Consider the following 16,537-nt stretch of genomic DNA (forward strand, 5'->3'; position numbering starts at 1 on the left):
CTGACTGGAAATCAGGCTGTAGAGTCGTATAAAAATTATTTTGTTTTAGAGTCAAAATTACTACCAAACTTCCCCTCACCGCACAAACCTGTTACTTTTCTCCAAAACATTTCACCACACAAATGAAAGAGCTGATCGTCACTACCCCAAACCACTTCCTTATATACAGTGGGGCAAAAAAGTATTTAGTCATCCACCAATTGTGCAAGTTCTCCCACTTAAAAAGATGAGAGAGGCCTGTAATTAAAATGAGAAAAAAAAATCCAGAAAATCACATTGTAGGATTTTTAATGAATTTATTTGCAAATTATGGTGGAAAATAAGTATTTGGTCACGAACAAAAGTTTATCTCAATACTTTGTTATATACCCTTTGTTGGCAATGACAGAGGTCAAACATTTTCTGTAAGTCTTCACAAGGTTTTCACACACTGTTGCTGGTATTTTGGCCCATTCCTCCATGCAGATCTCCTCTAGAGCAGTGATGTTTTGGGGCTGTTGCTGGAAAACACGGACTTTCAACTCCCTCCAAAGATTTTCTAAAGGGTTGAGATCTGGAGACTGGCTAGGCCGAAGCCAATCCTTCGTTGCCCGGGTGGTGTGTTTGGGATCATTGTTATGCTGAAAGACCCAGCCATGTTTCATCTTCAATGCCCTTGCTGATGGAAGGAGGTTTTCACTCAAAATCTCACGATACATGGCCCCATTCATTCTTTCCTTTACACGGATCAGTCGTCCTGGTCCCTTTGCAGAAAAACAGCCCCAAAGCATGCCCCTCTCTCATCTTTTTAAGTGGGAGAACTTGCACAATTGGTGGCTGACTAAATACTTTTTTGCCCCACTGTACAGTATGTCCCTACTTCCGACCACAATGCCAGCCCCCCTAGGCAGACCTAAGAGACACAGAATTATCAAACATGGCAGAGATTGACATCATACAAGATGACGGGGACGTGTGCCATACAGATCTGTGGCAGAGGACCATCTGACAGTCTGTGTCCCAGCAAATCTGGGAGAAAGGGGGAGGGAGGGTTGGATGGGTAGGGAGGGATGGATGGGTAGGGAGGGTTGGGAGGGTGAAACAGGATGAGGAGGAGCTAGCCCCAAATGGTGAAGATGAAGAGGAGAATAAGGGTTGTTGTCCCTCGTCGGACTAAAAGGGCTGTGGAAAAAATGTGAGCAGCGGCGCTGGCCCACTGTCAAGGTCAATAGCCCCCTCGGGCAGCATAAGAGAGGACTGTGACATATTTCTTGCTGCTTTTCCCCTGCCTGTTGACCACATCCAGTGAGCTCTGTTTTGCGGAGCCTCAAGAAAGTGGGCAACTGGGTGACACATGGTACAGTGTGTACACCACTGTGTGCACTCCCATGTCGGGTGACTAAATAAGACTTTTTACACACATTTTGACCTTTGCTATCAGAAGAGGAAAGCACTACTTCCTGCTTATTGCAAAATTGTGTAATTTTGCAGGTGCTGCAGTTGTTGCTGGTTAATTCTGGTGAAAGGTGATCCACCCAACCCAACTGTTGACAGAACCATGTTGTAATCTAAAGGCTGATAGAGCTATTTGACTGGCCCGAATAATATGCAGCTGTAGTTTTTCAGCTGTAGTTCTATTTTTTTATGTTTTATTCTGTATCGAAAATAATCCAGTTGAGAAACCATCCATCAATGTCAACATAGTCAAGGAGGAGAGGTCACAAAATACATTTCAATATACACAAAGTTTGAATGAGGCATTATTCTCCAAAACATAAGATATGCAACAAACAGCAAATGAAGAGAACAACTTGCCTGTGCTGGATGGGAGTGTGTTATATTTAAGCCATAAGTGCATATAATCACAGGGTTTGGCTAAATGCACCCTTTTAAGTGCTGGTAAACACCTTGGCACACACTGTAGTAGAAGTTTTGTCTACCTCTTACTATCGTGAAGTAATTGACTCAGGAAAGATATTTTAGATATGTTAATAATACTATTTCAGAGGCATGTAAAGTGAGCTGGACTATATTCATGCAGGCTATTTTCTGTATCATCTCCAGCAAGCTTTAAAAATGTACATCTAAGGTTTGTTTGTTTGTTGTATTTTCTTCTATAATCTGTGATCATGAACCATCAACAAATAATGTGATTCCATTGAACATGTAATTGAATGTTCATTTGTGTTTGATTGCTGAAACGTTCAGGAGACAACCTTGTGAAATCACATTGTGTCATGAAACGAACAAACTGTCCCTCCAAAAGAAGAACTTGTGTTTGTTTCTGTACACTTACACCACTTACACACCACACCACACTTACAGTGGGTCAAAAAAGTATTTAGTCAGCCACCAATTGTGCAAGTTCTCCCACTTAAAAAGATGAGAGAGGCCTGTAATTTTCATCATAGGTACACTTCAACTATGACAGACAAAAATATAAAAAAATCCAGAAAATCACATTGTAGGATTTTTAATTAATTTATTTGCAAATTATGGTGGAAAATAAGTATTTGGTCAATAACAAAAGTGAATGCTTTGGCAAGCCACCGTATCTCACTGGCCAATAAAAATAAAATATTAATATGGGCAAAAGAACACAGACACTGGAACAAGGAACTCCGCCTAGAGGGCCAGCATCCTCCTCACTGTTGACGTTGAGACTGATGTTTTGCAGGTACTATTTAATGAAGCTGCCAGTTGAGGACTTGTGAGGTGTCTGTTTCTCAAACTAGACACTCTAATGCACTTGTCCTCTTGCTCAGTTGTGCACCAGGGCCTCCCATTCCTCTTTCTATTCTGGTTAGAGACAGTTTGCGCTGTTCTGTGAAGGGAGTAGTACACAGCGTTGTACTAGATCTTGGCAATTTCTTGGCCTTCATTTCAGAAGAAAGAGTTTCAGAAGAAAGCCTCCAGCAACGGTTCCCAGTCCGAAGCTTCCAGTGATGATCCATGGCTCGGAGCCTCCAGTGATGATCCATGGCCCGGAGCCTCCAGTGATGATCCATGGCTCGGAGCCTCCAGTGATGATCCATGGCCCGGAGCCTCCAGTGATGATCCATGGCTCGGAGCCTCCAGTGATGATCCATGGCCCGGAGCCTCCAGTGATGATCCATGGCCTGGAGCCTCCAGAGACGATCCAAGGTCCAGAGTCTCCAGTGACGGTCTGCAGTCCAGAGCCTCCAGCGACAGTCTGCGTTCCAGAGCCTCCAGCGACGGTCAGCAGTCCAGAGCCTCCAGCGACAGTCTGCGTTCCAGTGATGATCCATGGCCCGGAGCCTCCAGTGATGATCCATGGCCCGGAGCCTCCAGTGATGATCCATGGCCCGGAGCCTCCAGTGATGATCCATGGCCCGGAGCCTCCAGAGACGATCCAAGGTCCGGAGTCTCCAGTGACGGTCTGCAGTCCAGAGCCTCCAGCGACAGTCTGCGTTCCAGAGCCTCCAGCGACGGTCAGCAGTCCAGAGCCTCCAGCGACAGTCTGCGTTCCAGAGCCTCCAGCGACGGTCAGCGGTCCAGAGCCTCCAGCGACGGTCAACGGTCCAGAGCCTCTAGCGACAGTCTGCAGTCCAGAGCCTCCAGCGAGGGATCCCAGTCCGGAGCCTCCAACGACGGTTCCCAGTCTGGAGCCTCCAGCGATGGTTCCCAGTCCGGAGCCTCCAGCGGGGATACCCAGTCCGGAGCCTTCTGCGACGATCTATGGTCCGGAGTCCCCGGCGACGATCCACGTTCCGGTTCCTCCGGCGACGATCCACGGTCCGGAGCTTCCGGCGACGATCTACGGTCCGGAAACTTCCGGCGACAATCTACGGTCCGGAGTCCCCGGCAACGATCTATGGTCCGGAGTCCCCGGCGATGATCCACGGTTCGATTCCTCCGGCGATGATTCACGGTCCGGAGCTTCCGGCGAGGATCCTCGCACCAGAGGTGCCACCGAAGTTGGCGTGGCCACGAGTGGAGCGGGATCTGCGTCCCGCACCGGATCCGCCACCGAGGGTAGATGCCCTCCCAGACCCTCCCCTATAGGTTCAGGTTTGGAGGGGGGGGGGGGGGGTACTGTCACGCTCTGACCTTAGAGATCCTTTTAATTCTCTATTTGGTTAGGTCAGGGTGTGACTAGGGTGAGCAATCTATGTTTTCTATTTCTTTGTTGGCCTGGTATGGTCCCCAATCAGAGGCAGCTGTCTATCGTTGTCTCTGATTGGGGATAAAATTTAGGCAGCCTTTTCCCACCTGTTGTTTGTGGGATCTTATTTTTGTGTAGTGCCTGTTAACACTGCAATTAGTTTACGGTTCGTTTGTTTTCTGTATTTGTTTTGGTGAGTTTCTTTGATTAAAACATGTGGAACTCTACGCATGCTGCACCTTGGTCCAATCATTCTAACAACTGTGACAATTTATTTTTTATTTGAGGACAACTTCCATTCCGGTTGTAGCCTAAACATTATTTGAAATGTTTTTGCTATCTAGAATGTAAAAGGGTTTTTCGGCTGTCCCCATAGGAGAACCCTTTGAATAACCCTTTAGTTATTTTCCCTTATTTGTGGAAAATAACCCCCCCACCCCCCTCAGTGGGAGTCACTGATAATAACATAGACAAGTCATGCCTGCATATAATCATATATAGCTGTAACTACCTTACTGATGCATGTGTAATAGTTAGACTCTAACTATTACACATGCATCAGTAAGGTAGTTACAGCAAGATATGATTAGATGCAGGCATGACTTGTCTATGTTATTATCAGTGACTCCAACTGAGGGGTGTGGCGGGGAGTTATTTTCCCCAAGAGTGTCATTGGTACAAGTTGATCTCCAAATTGAGATAAAAAAAGTCATTGAAACAGGTGCGATAAGAGGAGTGAAACGAAAAAAAGAGAGAGGGGAGACACACTGATCCTGTCAGCAAAACAGACTGAAACAAGAACATGAAACTTCTCATTCTTCTGGTACTGTAATACATAACATAAGAAAGAAGACATAACAGAATACGTAACATAAGAAATTGCTGGTTGATGTTAACAGTGGATTCTGATGAAAAACCTAAGACGTCATTAATCTCAATCAGACTTTTGTTTTATTTTTCATTTCCCTTTGAATTTTAGCTGCTCTTGAGGAGGACGACACGGTTGTAGGAGGGTATGAGAGCAGGAAGAACTCTGTTCCCTACCAGGTGTCTCTGTACACAGGGTACAACCTCTGTGGAAGGATCCTCCTCTCTAGTGAATGGGTGCTCTCTGCTGCCCACTGCTACAAATCGTAAGTGCAGACTTCAGAGTTACTATGTGCTAGAGTATTTCAAAAATAATGAAATGTTTTTTTTACACTTTATTTTATTTTATGAACATTCTGGTGGTGTAGGCCTTAAAATCCCAATTTAATCTAGAATGGTATGCTTTGCTCTTTGTAATATCATGTTTAACGGTTAAGTCCATTCGGATTTTAGACCACAACTGTTGTAGAACTGTTTCGATGAAATGGGTAAACCTTAACATACAGAAAATCCAACAAATCCAATGGCGCCGCAGAAGGGGCAGATGGAGAGGCCTCCTGGTCAGGCTCTATAGATGTGCACATCGCCCACTGCTCCCGAGTATACTACTCACCAATGTCCAGTCTCTTGACAACAAGGTATATGAAATTTGAGCAAGGGTTGCCTTCCAGAGAGACATCAGAGATTGTAACATTCTCTGTTTCACAGAAACATGGCTCTCTCGGGATATGTTGTCGTTATCGGTTCAGCCACCGGGCTTCTCCATACATTGCGCCGACAGAGATAAACACCTCTCTGGGAAGTGTAAGGGCGGGGGTGCATGCTTCATGATTAACGATTCCTAGAATTCCTTACAATCAAATGCTGGCCAAATTACCTCCCAAGAAAATTCTTGTCAGTTATCGTCACAGCTGTGTTCATTCCCCCTCAAGCAGACACCAAGACGGCCCTCAAGGAACTTCACTGGACTCTTTGTAAACTGGAAACCATATATCCTGAGGCTGCATTTATTGTAGCTGGGGATTTTAAGACAGTAAATTTGAGAACAAGGCTACCTAAATTCTATCAGCATATTGATTGCACTACGCGCGGGGGTAATACACTCGATCACTAATACTCTAACTTCCGCGATGCATACAAAGCCCTCCCCAGCCCTCCCTTCGGCAAATCTGACCATGGCGCCATCTTGCTCCTTTCGTCTTATAGGTAGAAACTCAAACAGGATGTACTAGTGACTAGAACCATTCAACGCTGGTCTGACCAATCGGAATTTACGCTTCAAGATTGTTTTGATCATGTGGACTGGGATATGTTCCGGTCAGCCTCAGATAACAACATTGATTTGTACGCTGACTCTGTGAGTGAGTTTATTAAGAAATGCATTGGAGATGTACCCACTGTGACTATTAAAACCTACCCTAACCAAAAACCGTGGATGGATGGGAGCATTTGCGCAAAACTGAAAGCGCGAACCATCGTATTTAACCATGGAAAGTGGTCTGGGAATATGGCTGAATATAAACAGTGTAGTTATTCCCTCCGCAAGGCAATCAAACAAGCGAAATGCTGGTACAGGGACAAAGTGGAGTCGCAATTCAATGGATCAGACATGAGACGTATGTGGCAAGGTCTGTGGCAAAATCACGGACTACAAAAAAAAAACCAGCCACGTCACAGACACCGACGTCACACTTCCAGACAAACTTAACACCTTCTTTGCCCGCTTTGAGGATAATACAGTGCCACCTTCATGGCCCGCTAACAAGGACTGCTCCCCATTTTTCCTGTACCCAAGAAGGCAAAGGTAATTGAACTCATTTATGCCATCATGAAGTGCTTTGAGAGACTAGTCAAGGATCACCCTAGACCCACTTCAGTTTGCATACCACCCCAACAGGTCCACAGACGATGCAGTCGCCATCATGTTGCACACTGCCCTATCCCATCTGGACAAGAGGAATACCTATGTAAGTATGCTGTTCATTGACTATAGCTCAGCATTCAACACCATAGTACCCTCCAAGCTCATCAAGCTTGAGGCCCTGGGTCTCAACCCCGCCCTGTGCAATTGGGTCCTGGACTTTCTGATGGGCCCACCCGAGGTGGTGAAGGTAGGAAACAACATCTCCACTTCGCTGACCCTCAACACTGGGGCCCCACAAGGGTGCGTGCTCAGCCCCATCCCATACTCCTTGTTCACCTACGACTGCGTGACCATGCACGCCTCCAACTCAATCATCAAGTTTGCAAACGACACAACAGTAATGGGCTTGATTACCAACCACGACGAGAAAGCGTACAGGGAGGAGATGAGGGCACTAGGAGTGTGGTGTCAGGAAAACAATCTCTCAATCAATGTCAACAAAACAAAGGAGATGATAGTGGACTTCAGGAAATAGCAGAGGGAGCACACCCCATCCACATTGAAGGGACAGCAGTGGAGAAGGTGGAAAGTTTTAAGGTCCTCGGCGTACACATCACAGAAACTGAAATGGTCCACCCACACAGACAGCGTGGTGAAGAAGACGCAGCAGCGCCTCTTCAACTTCAGGAGGCTGAAGAAATTTGGCTTGTCACCCAAAATCTTGACAAACTTTTACAGGCGCACAATCGAAAGCATCCTGTCGGGCTGTATCATCGTCTGGTACGGCAACTGCATCACCCTCAGCCGCAAGGCTCTCCAGAGGGTAGTGAGGTCTGCACAACGCATCACCGGGGGCAAACTACCTGCCCTCCAGGACACCTACACCACCCGATGTCACAGGAGGGCCATAAAGATCATCAAGGACAACAACCACCCGAGCCACTGCCTGTTCACCCCGCTATCATCCAGAAGGCGAGGTCAGTACAGGTGCATCAAAGCAGGGAACGAGAGACTGAAAAACAGCTTCTATCTCAAGGCCATCAGACTGTTAAACAGCCACCACTAACATTGAGTGGCTGCTGCCAACATACTGACTCCACTCCAGCCACTTTAATAATGGAAAAATGGATGTAAAAAATGTATCACTAGTCACTTTAAACAATGCCACTTAATATAATGTTTACAATGTGGATGGGGGGTGCTCCTTCTGCTGTTTCCTGAAGTCCACTATCATCTCCTTTGTTTTGTTGACATTGATTGAGAGATTGTTTTCCTGACACCACACTCCTAGTGCCCTCATCTCCTCCCTGTACGCTTTCTCGTCGTGGTTGGTAATCAAGCCCATTACATACCCTACATTACTCATCTCATATGTATATACTGTACTCTATATCATCTACAGCATCTTGCCATCTTTATGTAATACATGTATCACTAGCCACTTTAAACTATGACACTTTTATGTTTACATACCCTACATTACTCATCTCATATGTATATACTGTACTCGATCCCATCTACTGCATCTTTCCTATGCCGTTCTGTACCATCACTCATTCATATATCTTCATGTACATATTCCCTATCCCTTTACACTTGTGTGTATAAGGTAGTAGTTGTGGAATTGTTAGGTTAGATTACTCGTTGGTTATTACTGCATGGTCGGAACTAGAAGCACAGAAGAAGACAGAACTAGAAGACAGAATAGGTCTGTACTGTACTTCTTCATATTTCACCTTCTTGTTTTCACAGTTTTTACCATGATGCAATCACACTGATCTCTGGTTATATATTTTCTTGTCTCTCTTCATCTTGCTCTGTCACTGAATCTCGCTATCTTGTCCTGTCACTCCGGCTTGTTGCGCCCTCTCTTTATCTCTCGCATCACCTCCCCCATCTTCCTCTCTGTCACTTTCTTTCTTACTCTCTACCCCCCCACCTCTCAGGGTGACTCTGGTGCTCCTCTGGTGTGTGATGGGGAGCTACAGGGTGTTGTGTCCTGGGGTCATGGCTGTGCTCTCAGGAAGAAGCCTGGTGTCTACACCAAAGTCTGCAACTACATGTCATTGCATCTGGCTAAGTAGCAAAGGCTGGTCCTGATGTCATGGAATTAACCATTTGAACTGATATCAAATAAAGTGTGTCTGTTTATTGAATGGTTTATCGTGTGGTCTGTGTTGAGTGACATCATAGGGTTGACTTTTTGAGCTATCGTGAAGGTGCTAACTTGAGGGTACAAGAGGTAAAAACTGAACACTTGGCTCCATCTGCTGGCTATACCCTGATCAATCTTAAGCGATAATCAAAAAACATGACCAAATCATGTCTAGCAAAGAGAAGCAAAGGATACATATTCTATTTATACTATGGCCTTAGTCAGTCTTCCAGTGTGGGAATATTCTCACAATACGGTAGAATACCCAGATTTGCCAAGTCCACCCACCATCCAAAATACCCCACGTACCACACCCTTCACCATGACATCATAGTGACCAGGCCAAGGGCTCTGTTGGCCCTGTGGCCTGAGGCATCCTATTTGGGTCTGACCTGAGGCGTGTGGATTCGTCACAACAGTGCCGGTGGCTATGGGTGTGGGTCTTCAACGATCTCGTCATCAGATTTCTATGTCCCTAAAGATGTAGTCAGGGTAAATAAAGTAGAATGGACAGCTAGGCAGTGGTGTAAAGTACTTAAGTAAAAATAATTTTAAAGTATTACTTAAGTCATTTTTTTGGATATCTGTACTTTACATTACTATTTATATTTTTCAACTATTCAACTTTGACTTTTGTTTCACTACATTCCTAAAGAAAATAAGTGACTTTATCCTCCATACATTTTCCCTGACATCCAAAAGTACTTACATTTTGAATGCTTAGCAGGACAGGAACATAGTCCATTTCAAGCACTTATCAAGAGAACATCCCTGGTCATCCCTACTGTCTCTGATCTGGCGAACTGACTGAACACAAATGCTTCATTTGTAAATGATGTCTGAGTGTTGTAGTGTGCCCCTGGCTATCCGTAAGTAAAATAAAATCATGCCGGCTTGTTGGCTTAATATGAGGAATTTGAAATTATTTTACTTTTGATACTGAAGTATATTTAAAACCAAATACTTTTCGACTTTAACTCAAGTAGTATTTTACCGGGTGACTTTCACTTTTATTTGAGTATTTTCTATTAAGGTACTATATCTTTACTTTGACTCAAGTATGACAATTAGGTACTTTATAAACCACTGCAGCTAGGTCTTTCGAGGTCATCGAAATTAAACCTGCCAAAATACATATGGTATTGGTTCCCAAGTTATTTGCTCTCTGAGGCTGTTGGCGTTTCCTTGTGACCCTTGCAAAACCACAAATAAAACCAATATATTTGGGGTCTGCAACCCAAGCAGAGTTAGCGGTGATTAACCATTGGGTCCCGAGTTCCAAACCACCATTTTGGAAACAAGGCAATATCAAAAATCTCCCATGGTTTTACTGTAGTATGTTCAGCCTCTTTACCAAGGAATATGTATGACTGAGGCAGTATTACAGTATGTCATGTTTCACTGTCACTGAACCAAAACAAAGACCCTCAGGTTGATCCATGAGATAAGATATGGTCATATGGCCATAAACACTGCTTGATGTGCCCATCTCTATGCAACAGTCATGTGTGGTGGTGGATATACATTTGTTAGCCTTGTGGCTGGCATTGCCTGACAATGTTCAGTACAAGAGAAAGGATGCAGGGTTATTATAGTGCCACCAGAGGGCATCATTCAACTTCTTGACAGATCAGGGCAGTGACTGGTCAGGGACAAGGTAGTTGTGATGCAATATTCCTCAATGGAAATGTATGGTGGAGATGAGAGTAGTGATATTTCCCAAACTTTTGGTTGATCTTGTATAAGTGGTTTGTGCCAAATGTAAATTGTGTTGTTATGTATTTATTGTCGAATCCAAATGCCACAAGTTCCCTATGGGAAAAATGAAGTAGGATAATCTATTTTATTCTACTCTATTCTATTCAATAGTTAAGTGAATAATATCTAAATGCCTGTATTCCAAAAAAATAACTGTAAATAAGTAGCCTACAATTGATCAAGATCAATCTTTTTTTGGTCGACAACACAAACAGAAAGCCTAATAGTTTCATTTTCAGGATTACTGTGGTCATTATGGAGGTTTACCCTGTATTAGATACATTTGACAAAAGGCATATATTTGACAGTGCGACGTATTTGAGTCAAACTTGGAATGATTAGAAATTTACTAAATGGTGCATTCCTGAAGGAAATCCAACATACGGATTTTCCTATAAAATGGACGCACATAACTACTTTTACTGGAGCAAATCTAATCCCTGTTGATTTACATTCGGCGAATTCACTATGGACCTATTTTCTACTTTGACGCAGCACGTGCTGACTCACAAGCCCAGTATTAAGGGCGTTATACCTATGATGGTTTGCTCTGGGCCACTGTATGTGCGCTCACATCTGGCAGCATCTGGAGCATCTCAAGTTTATAAAGTAATCGAACTTCACGCAAATTGCCAGAGTAGAGAGTAGGAGACAGAGAGGAAGGGGCATTTCAAGAGTGGAGTAATTTGGCACCAAAGGCAGGTAAGGCTATACATTTTTAATCGAAATGTTTTTTTGTTGTTGTTTTTTTACCATTAGAAATACATTTTCGTTTTGCGGTACATTGCCTACGTCACAAAGAAACAAGGTAACTTCTTGATGACATCTTTGGAAGATTGATGGGTCAAATAAAAACAAATATATATATGTTTTCATGATAACGCTTTTGTGGTAGGATGTCTTTGGTATTTATAGTTATCTGGAACTTACTTGACATAATGAGGCCCATATTTTTTTATATCTTATAATAAGCAATCCTAAAGGTTAAAATCAAAATCAAATACATTTTATGGACCCCGTATTGTTTGCCATAATAATACTTGAAATAATGATTAGCCTTTTTCAATCAATTCACTTAATACAATAAATGAAATCTAATCTTTAATTTAGCCTATTTGTTCCTGTTTCAATATATTTATCTTCAATGTTCATCTTCATTGATTGACAACAGGTATCTAAAGGGGGGAAAATGGAACTGAAACCGTTACTAAGGCAGGTGGGCTCGATAGTCCGTGCCATCCTGACATTCCTCTTTGCCCTGGTGGTGCTGGGGGTGATGGTGTGGGCCTATGTTCAGGGCTTCCAGCTGACCACCTCCCCATACGGCATCATCTCCTTTGGGTTCTATGGCCTCCTGCTGGGGCTCCACGTCCTGGTCCAGAGCTTTTTCGCCTTCGTGGAGCACCGCCGCATGAGGGCCCGAAGCAAGGCCTGCACATTCACCAAGACCATCGGTTTCACTATCTCAGCCTACCAGGAGGACCCAGAATACCTGCGTGAGTGCCTCAACTCCATTCGGGCCCTCAAATACCCTCCAGAGCTGCTGCGGGTCATCATGGTGGTGGATGGGAACTCAGAGGACGACCTCTACATGCTGGAGATGTTCAGGGAGGTGTTTGCAGATCAGGACCCTGGCTGTTACGTGTGGAGGAATAACTACCACACATGGGACCCCACCCAGACCCAGGAGGGGGGCATCCCCGGAGTGATAGGCCCTGCCGGGGATGCTAGTTATGGGCTGGGAGAGGACCCCCAGAGGAGGGAGGTGGAAGATCTGATCAACAGCAGGAGGTGTGTGTGCATCATGCAGAAGTGGGGTGGAAAGAGGGAGGTGATGTACACAGCGTTCAAGGCACTGGGACTGTCGGTGGACTACATACAGGTGAGGAGTTTACTTACATCTCTTTGTTTGGCTCTTGAGATTAGGGAAATACTGTATTTAATATCTCTCTCTCTCTCTCTCTCTCTCTCTCTCTCTCTCTCTCTCTCTCTCTCTCTCTCTCTCTCTCTCTCTCTCTCTCTCTCTCTCTCTCTCTCTCTCTCTCTCTCTCTCTCTCTCTCTCTCTCTCTCTCTCTCTCTCTCTCTCTCTCTCTCTCTCTCTCTCTCTCTCTCTCTCTCTCTCTCTCTCTCTCTCTCTCTCTCTCTCTCTCTCTCTCTCTCTCTCTCTTCCAGGTGTGTGACTCTGACACCAAGCTAGACCCCCTGGCTACGGTGGAGCTGTGTAAGGTTCTGGAGAGCAACCAGAAGTACGGGGCGGTGGGAGGAGACGTGATGATCCTCAACCTCAAGGAGTCCTACATCAGCTTCATGAGCAGCCTGCGCTACTGGATGGCGTTCAACATCGAGAGGTCCTGCCAGTCCTTCTTCAACTGTGTCTCCTGCATCAGCGGTCCCCTGGGTAAGGAAATTACACTTTCCTGTGACCGCGATAAACATGAGTCATAACCTTGCTTCTCTTCTTTATGTTACTGGTAGTCATGTAATATTACTATGTTATTTGTATTCATTAACATAACATTTGAATGTACATGCATGTAAACTGCAGTACAATAACATAGATTTGGTTTCATCCTCAGGTTTGTACAGGAATGACCTCCTCCAGCAGTTCTTAGAGTCCTGGTACAACCAGAAGTTCCTGGGGACTCACTGCACATTTGGGGATGACAGACATCTCACCAATCGCATGCTCAGCATGGGCTATGCCACCAAGTGAGTATACATTTCTTCACACATAATCCTCATACACAAATAAACTGAATCACAACACTTTACTGGAGATAAGATGATAATAGACTCATTCATCATCATCCATCCTCTGCTCTCAGATACACGGCCCGCTCCAAGTGTTACACGGAGACGCCAGGCCAGTTCCTCAGGTGGCTCAACCAGCAGACGCGCTGGACCAAGTCTTACTTCCGCGAGTGGCTCTACAACGCCATGTGGTGGCACAAGCACCACCTGTGGATGACCTACGAGTCCATCGTCTCTGGTGTCTTCCCCTTCTTCGTCACGGCCACCATCATCCAGCTGTTCTGGACAGGCACCCTGTGGGACATCCTCTGGGTCCTCTGCTGCATCCAGCTCATCGGCCTGATCAAGGCAGCCTATGCCTGCATCCTGCGCCGTGACCTGGTCATGGTGTTCATGTCTCTCTACTCTGCCCTCTACATGACCAGCCTGCTGCCCGCCAAGTACTTTGCCATCATCACCATGAACAAGAGCAGCTGGGGCACGTCAGGCCGCCGCAAGATGGTTGGGAACTACATCCCCCTGCTGCCTCTGTCGGTGTGGGCGGCCATCTTGCTGGGTGGGTCCTGCTACACCATCTACAAGGAGAGCCAGAAGGGCTGGTTCACGCCGGCTAAGGTCCTAGAGACCAGGTTTCTGATCTACGGCTGTGTGGCGTACGTCTGCTACTGGTTCCTCATGATCTTCCTTTACTGGGTGTGGTTCCGCAGGCTGTGTAGGAAACGCTCCCAAAGTTATGACGTAAGCGTATAGGGACAGTTTTCTGTACAAGGAAAAAAATACTGGGTATTTAGTATTTATTTAGTGTTTTGTACATCAAAGATATTTCAATTTTTTATGTCATCTTCTGCTACAGTTGCTGTTTGCGAACAGATAACTTTTATACAGCTGCTAAATCAACTGAACCATATCATATATAAATGTATATAATGTACTGTATATGAGAACAATTACCTAGACTCTGGGAAGCTTCATCAAGAATAGTGTCAAAGATGAGAATACATTGGTGATAACTACAGTTTGCCGTGCTACTGAAGATGGAGAAAGGAGTTGTTAGTTGTTAAGAGAGTGAATATTTGACATTCAGTTGTCTTTACACATACTTTATAACAGAAACTGTATATGGAAGCAATATAGTATACCTCTCAGGAGTCCTCTCAGCAGTTGATGATAAGACTAATAATCTGTTCTAGATGGCCCTTGATTTGCTGTTGCTTATTTCTACTGACTTCCCAACGAACGAAGTGTTACATTTACTTAATATAAGGATTTGTAATCTCTCTTGAGCACAACATGATTGAACTGTTATTAGATCACGCTGTATATGACTTGATATGTGCCTTACACAACAAAATACTATATCAGACATAGTAGCTTTTCTTTTTTTTAAATATACTTCTCTCAATAATGCACTGGAAATTGGACTGGGATTTTTTTTTTTTTAACATTACCTTGGAAGAAAACTAGCAAAATGTCTTGTGGTTCTAAGTGAAAATATTTATTTCAGTGTAAATAATAGTGACAGACTCCGTAGGAAGACAATTAGACAATCATACATGTGATGTCCACTCCCAGGGATGCGTTGTGAAGCCCTGTGAGATAGAGGGACAATGGTTCTGCTGTCATGTTGAGTATAGACATGAGAGATGCACCTGGCTTGGTTTGAACTGAACTGACTGAGCACATCTGTATAAATTCTTCATGCACATTTTTCATTGTATGTGATGATTTCCTTTGTCATATTATTTTGCAAATGTGAATGAATGTATGTATGTTTTGGGAATTTGATAAAAAGGAGAAAATAAAAATGAAGTATTTTATGAAAAGAATGAAGTACAGTAGCCTACTGTTGATTTATTGAGGAGGAATTGTTTTGGCTACCACACCCATCTCTCAATGATCCTATCAATCTAGGATTTTGAAATCGGTGTCTTAATGGTTGCTTCATCTGACTCCACTGTCAATGCTAACTATACCCCTGATTTCCCTGACAGTTGATAGGCAAGGTAACCATTGTGGTCAGAAGGGAAGGAAAATACAGTCATTCCAATGATTTCTACAACCCATAATCTACCATCCTTTATTGTAGCCCCTAATACTGGCCCCTAGCTTGCAATGGAACGTCTGCATGATGTACTATCCACTAATGGTTCTGTTGACTGTAGGAAAGACGTGCCATTTCCATTGAGCAACACATGATAATCTGAGAAATGAGAGGTTCTGTTAGAGACATCTATCATCAGGAGGGTCATCGTTGCTCATCAAGAGGTATAATTACTGATGTAGAGTCAACATTTCTGACCTCTCAGGGCAGTTAGAGGGCCAGTTGCTTTGCATTGGTTTCATTTGACTGTTGGAGGGAGGAGAGACCTTTTTGCTGTTTTTGTACCATACAAACTTTTGATGACAGGTCTGGGTGGGTGGAAGTTCTAAAAGAGTCTGGAAACTGTAATATACAGTTCATTATTGTATAAACTCTATATGAATTGTGTAAGTGACACCCAATTGTTTTTAACACTTATGTAACACTAACAGAGTGTTAAAGAGTCTTGCAGAGAAAATATTAGCTGTGTGAACCACCATTCTGGGGGCAGTAGCCTTAGTAGGTAGTGTTGGGCCAGTAACCGAAAGGTCGCTGGTTTGAATCCCCGAGCCGGCAAGGTTGAAACATCTGGTGTTCTGCCCTTGAGCAAGGCAGTTAACCCCCAACAGCAATTGGTGACGTGGACGTCAATTAAGGAAGTCCCAAGCACCTCTCTGATTTAAAGGGTTTGGGTTGAATGTGGAAGACAATATATAACAGATATATTTATCTGACAATGATGAATGTTCTTGACTGATTAGAGGTCTTTCATTTATAGATGTGCAACAGCTCGAAATGAACACTACAACAGCTTTATCAACTGGTTAAATAAAAACGACAACGGCATCATCAACTGGTGAAATAAAAATGACAACAGCATTATCAACTGGTTAAACAAACACGACAACAGCATTATCAACTGGTTAAACGAACACGACAACAGCATTATCAACTGG

At 44.1% G+C, this 16,537-nt stretch overlaps 2 protein-coding genes across 2 annotated transcripts; both read left to right on the forward strand.

Moving 5' to 3' along the window:
* Positions 1–941: 941 nt before the first annotated feature.
* On the forward strand, positions 942–8,971 carry LOC149984908 (trypsin-3-like). Its single transcript, XM_090193726.1, has 4 exons — positions 942–990; positions 1,286–1,336; positions 5,085–5,238; positions 8,614–8,971. Exons 1-4 carry the CDS (start codon positions 942–944, stop codon positions 8,918–8,920), a joined length of 561 nt encoding a protein of 186 aa, XP_090049852.1. The 3' UTR covers positions 8,921–8,971.
* Positions 8,972–11,280: 2,309 nt separating this feature from the next.
* On the forward strand, positions 11,281–15,324 carry LOC110538188 (hyaluronan synthase 1-like). Its single transcript, XM_090192998.1, has 5 exons — positions 11,281–11,451; positions 11,921–12,631; positions 12,923–13,148; positions 13,327–13,459; positions 13,576–15,324. The coding sequence occupies exons 2-5, from the start codon at positions 11,939–11,941 to the stop codon at positions 14,249–14,251; spliced, it is 1,728 nt and encodes a 575-aa protein (XP_090049124.1). The 5' UTR covers positions 11,281–11,451; positions 11,921–11,938; the 3' UTR covers positions 14,252–15,324.
* The last annotated feature ends 1,213 nt before the right edge of the window (positions 15,325–16,537 follow it).

Source organism: Oncorhynchus mykiss, chromosome 2, assembly GCF_057628025.1.
Source record: "Oncorhynchus mykiss isolate SJ-2025 chromosome 2, ASM5762802v1, whole genome shotgun sequence".
Lineage (NCBI taxonomy): Eukaryota > Metazoa > Chordata > Actinopteri > Salmoniformes > Salmonidae > Oncorhynchus > Oncorhynchus mykiss.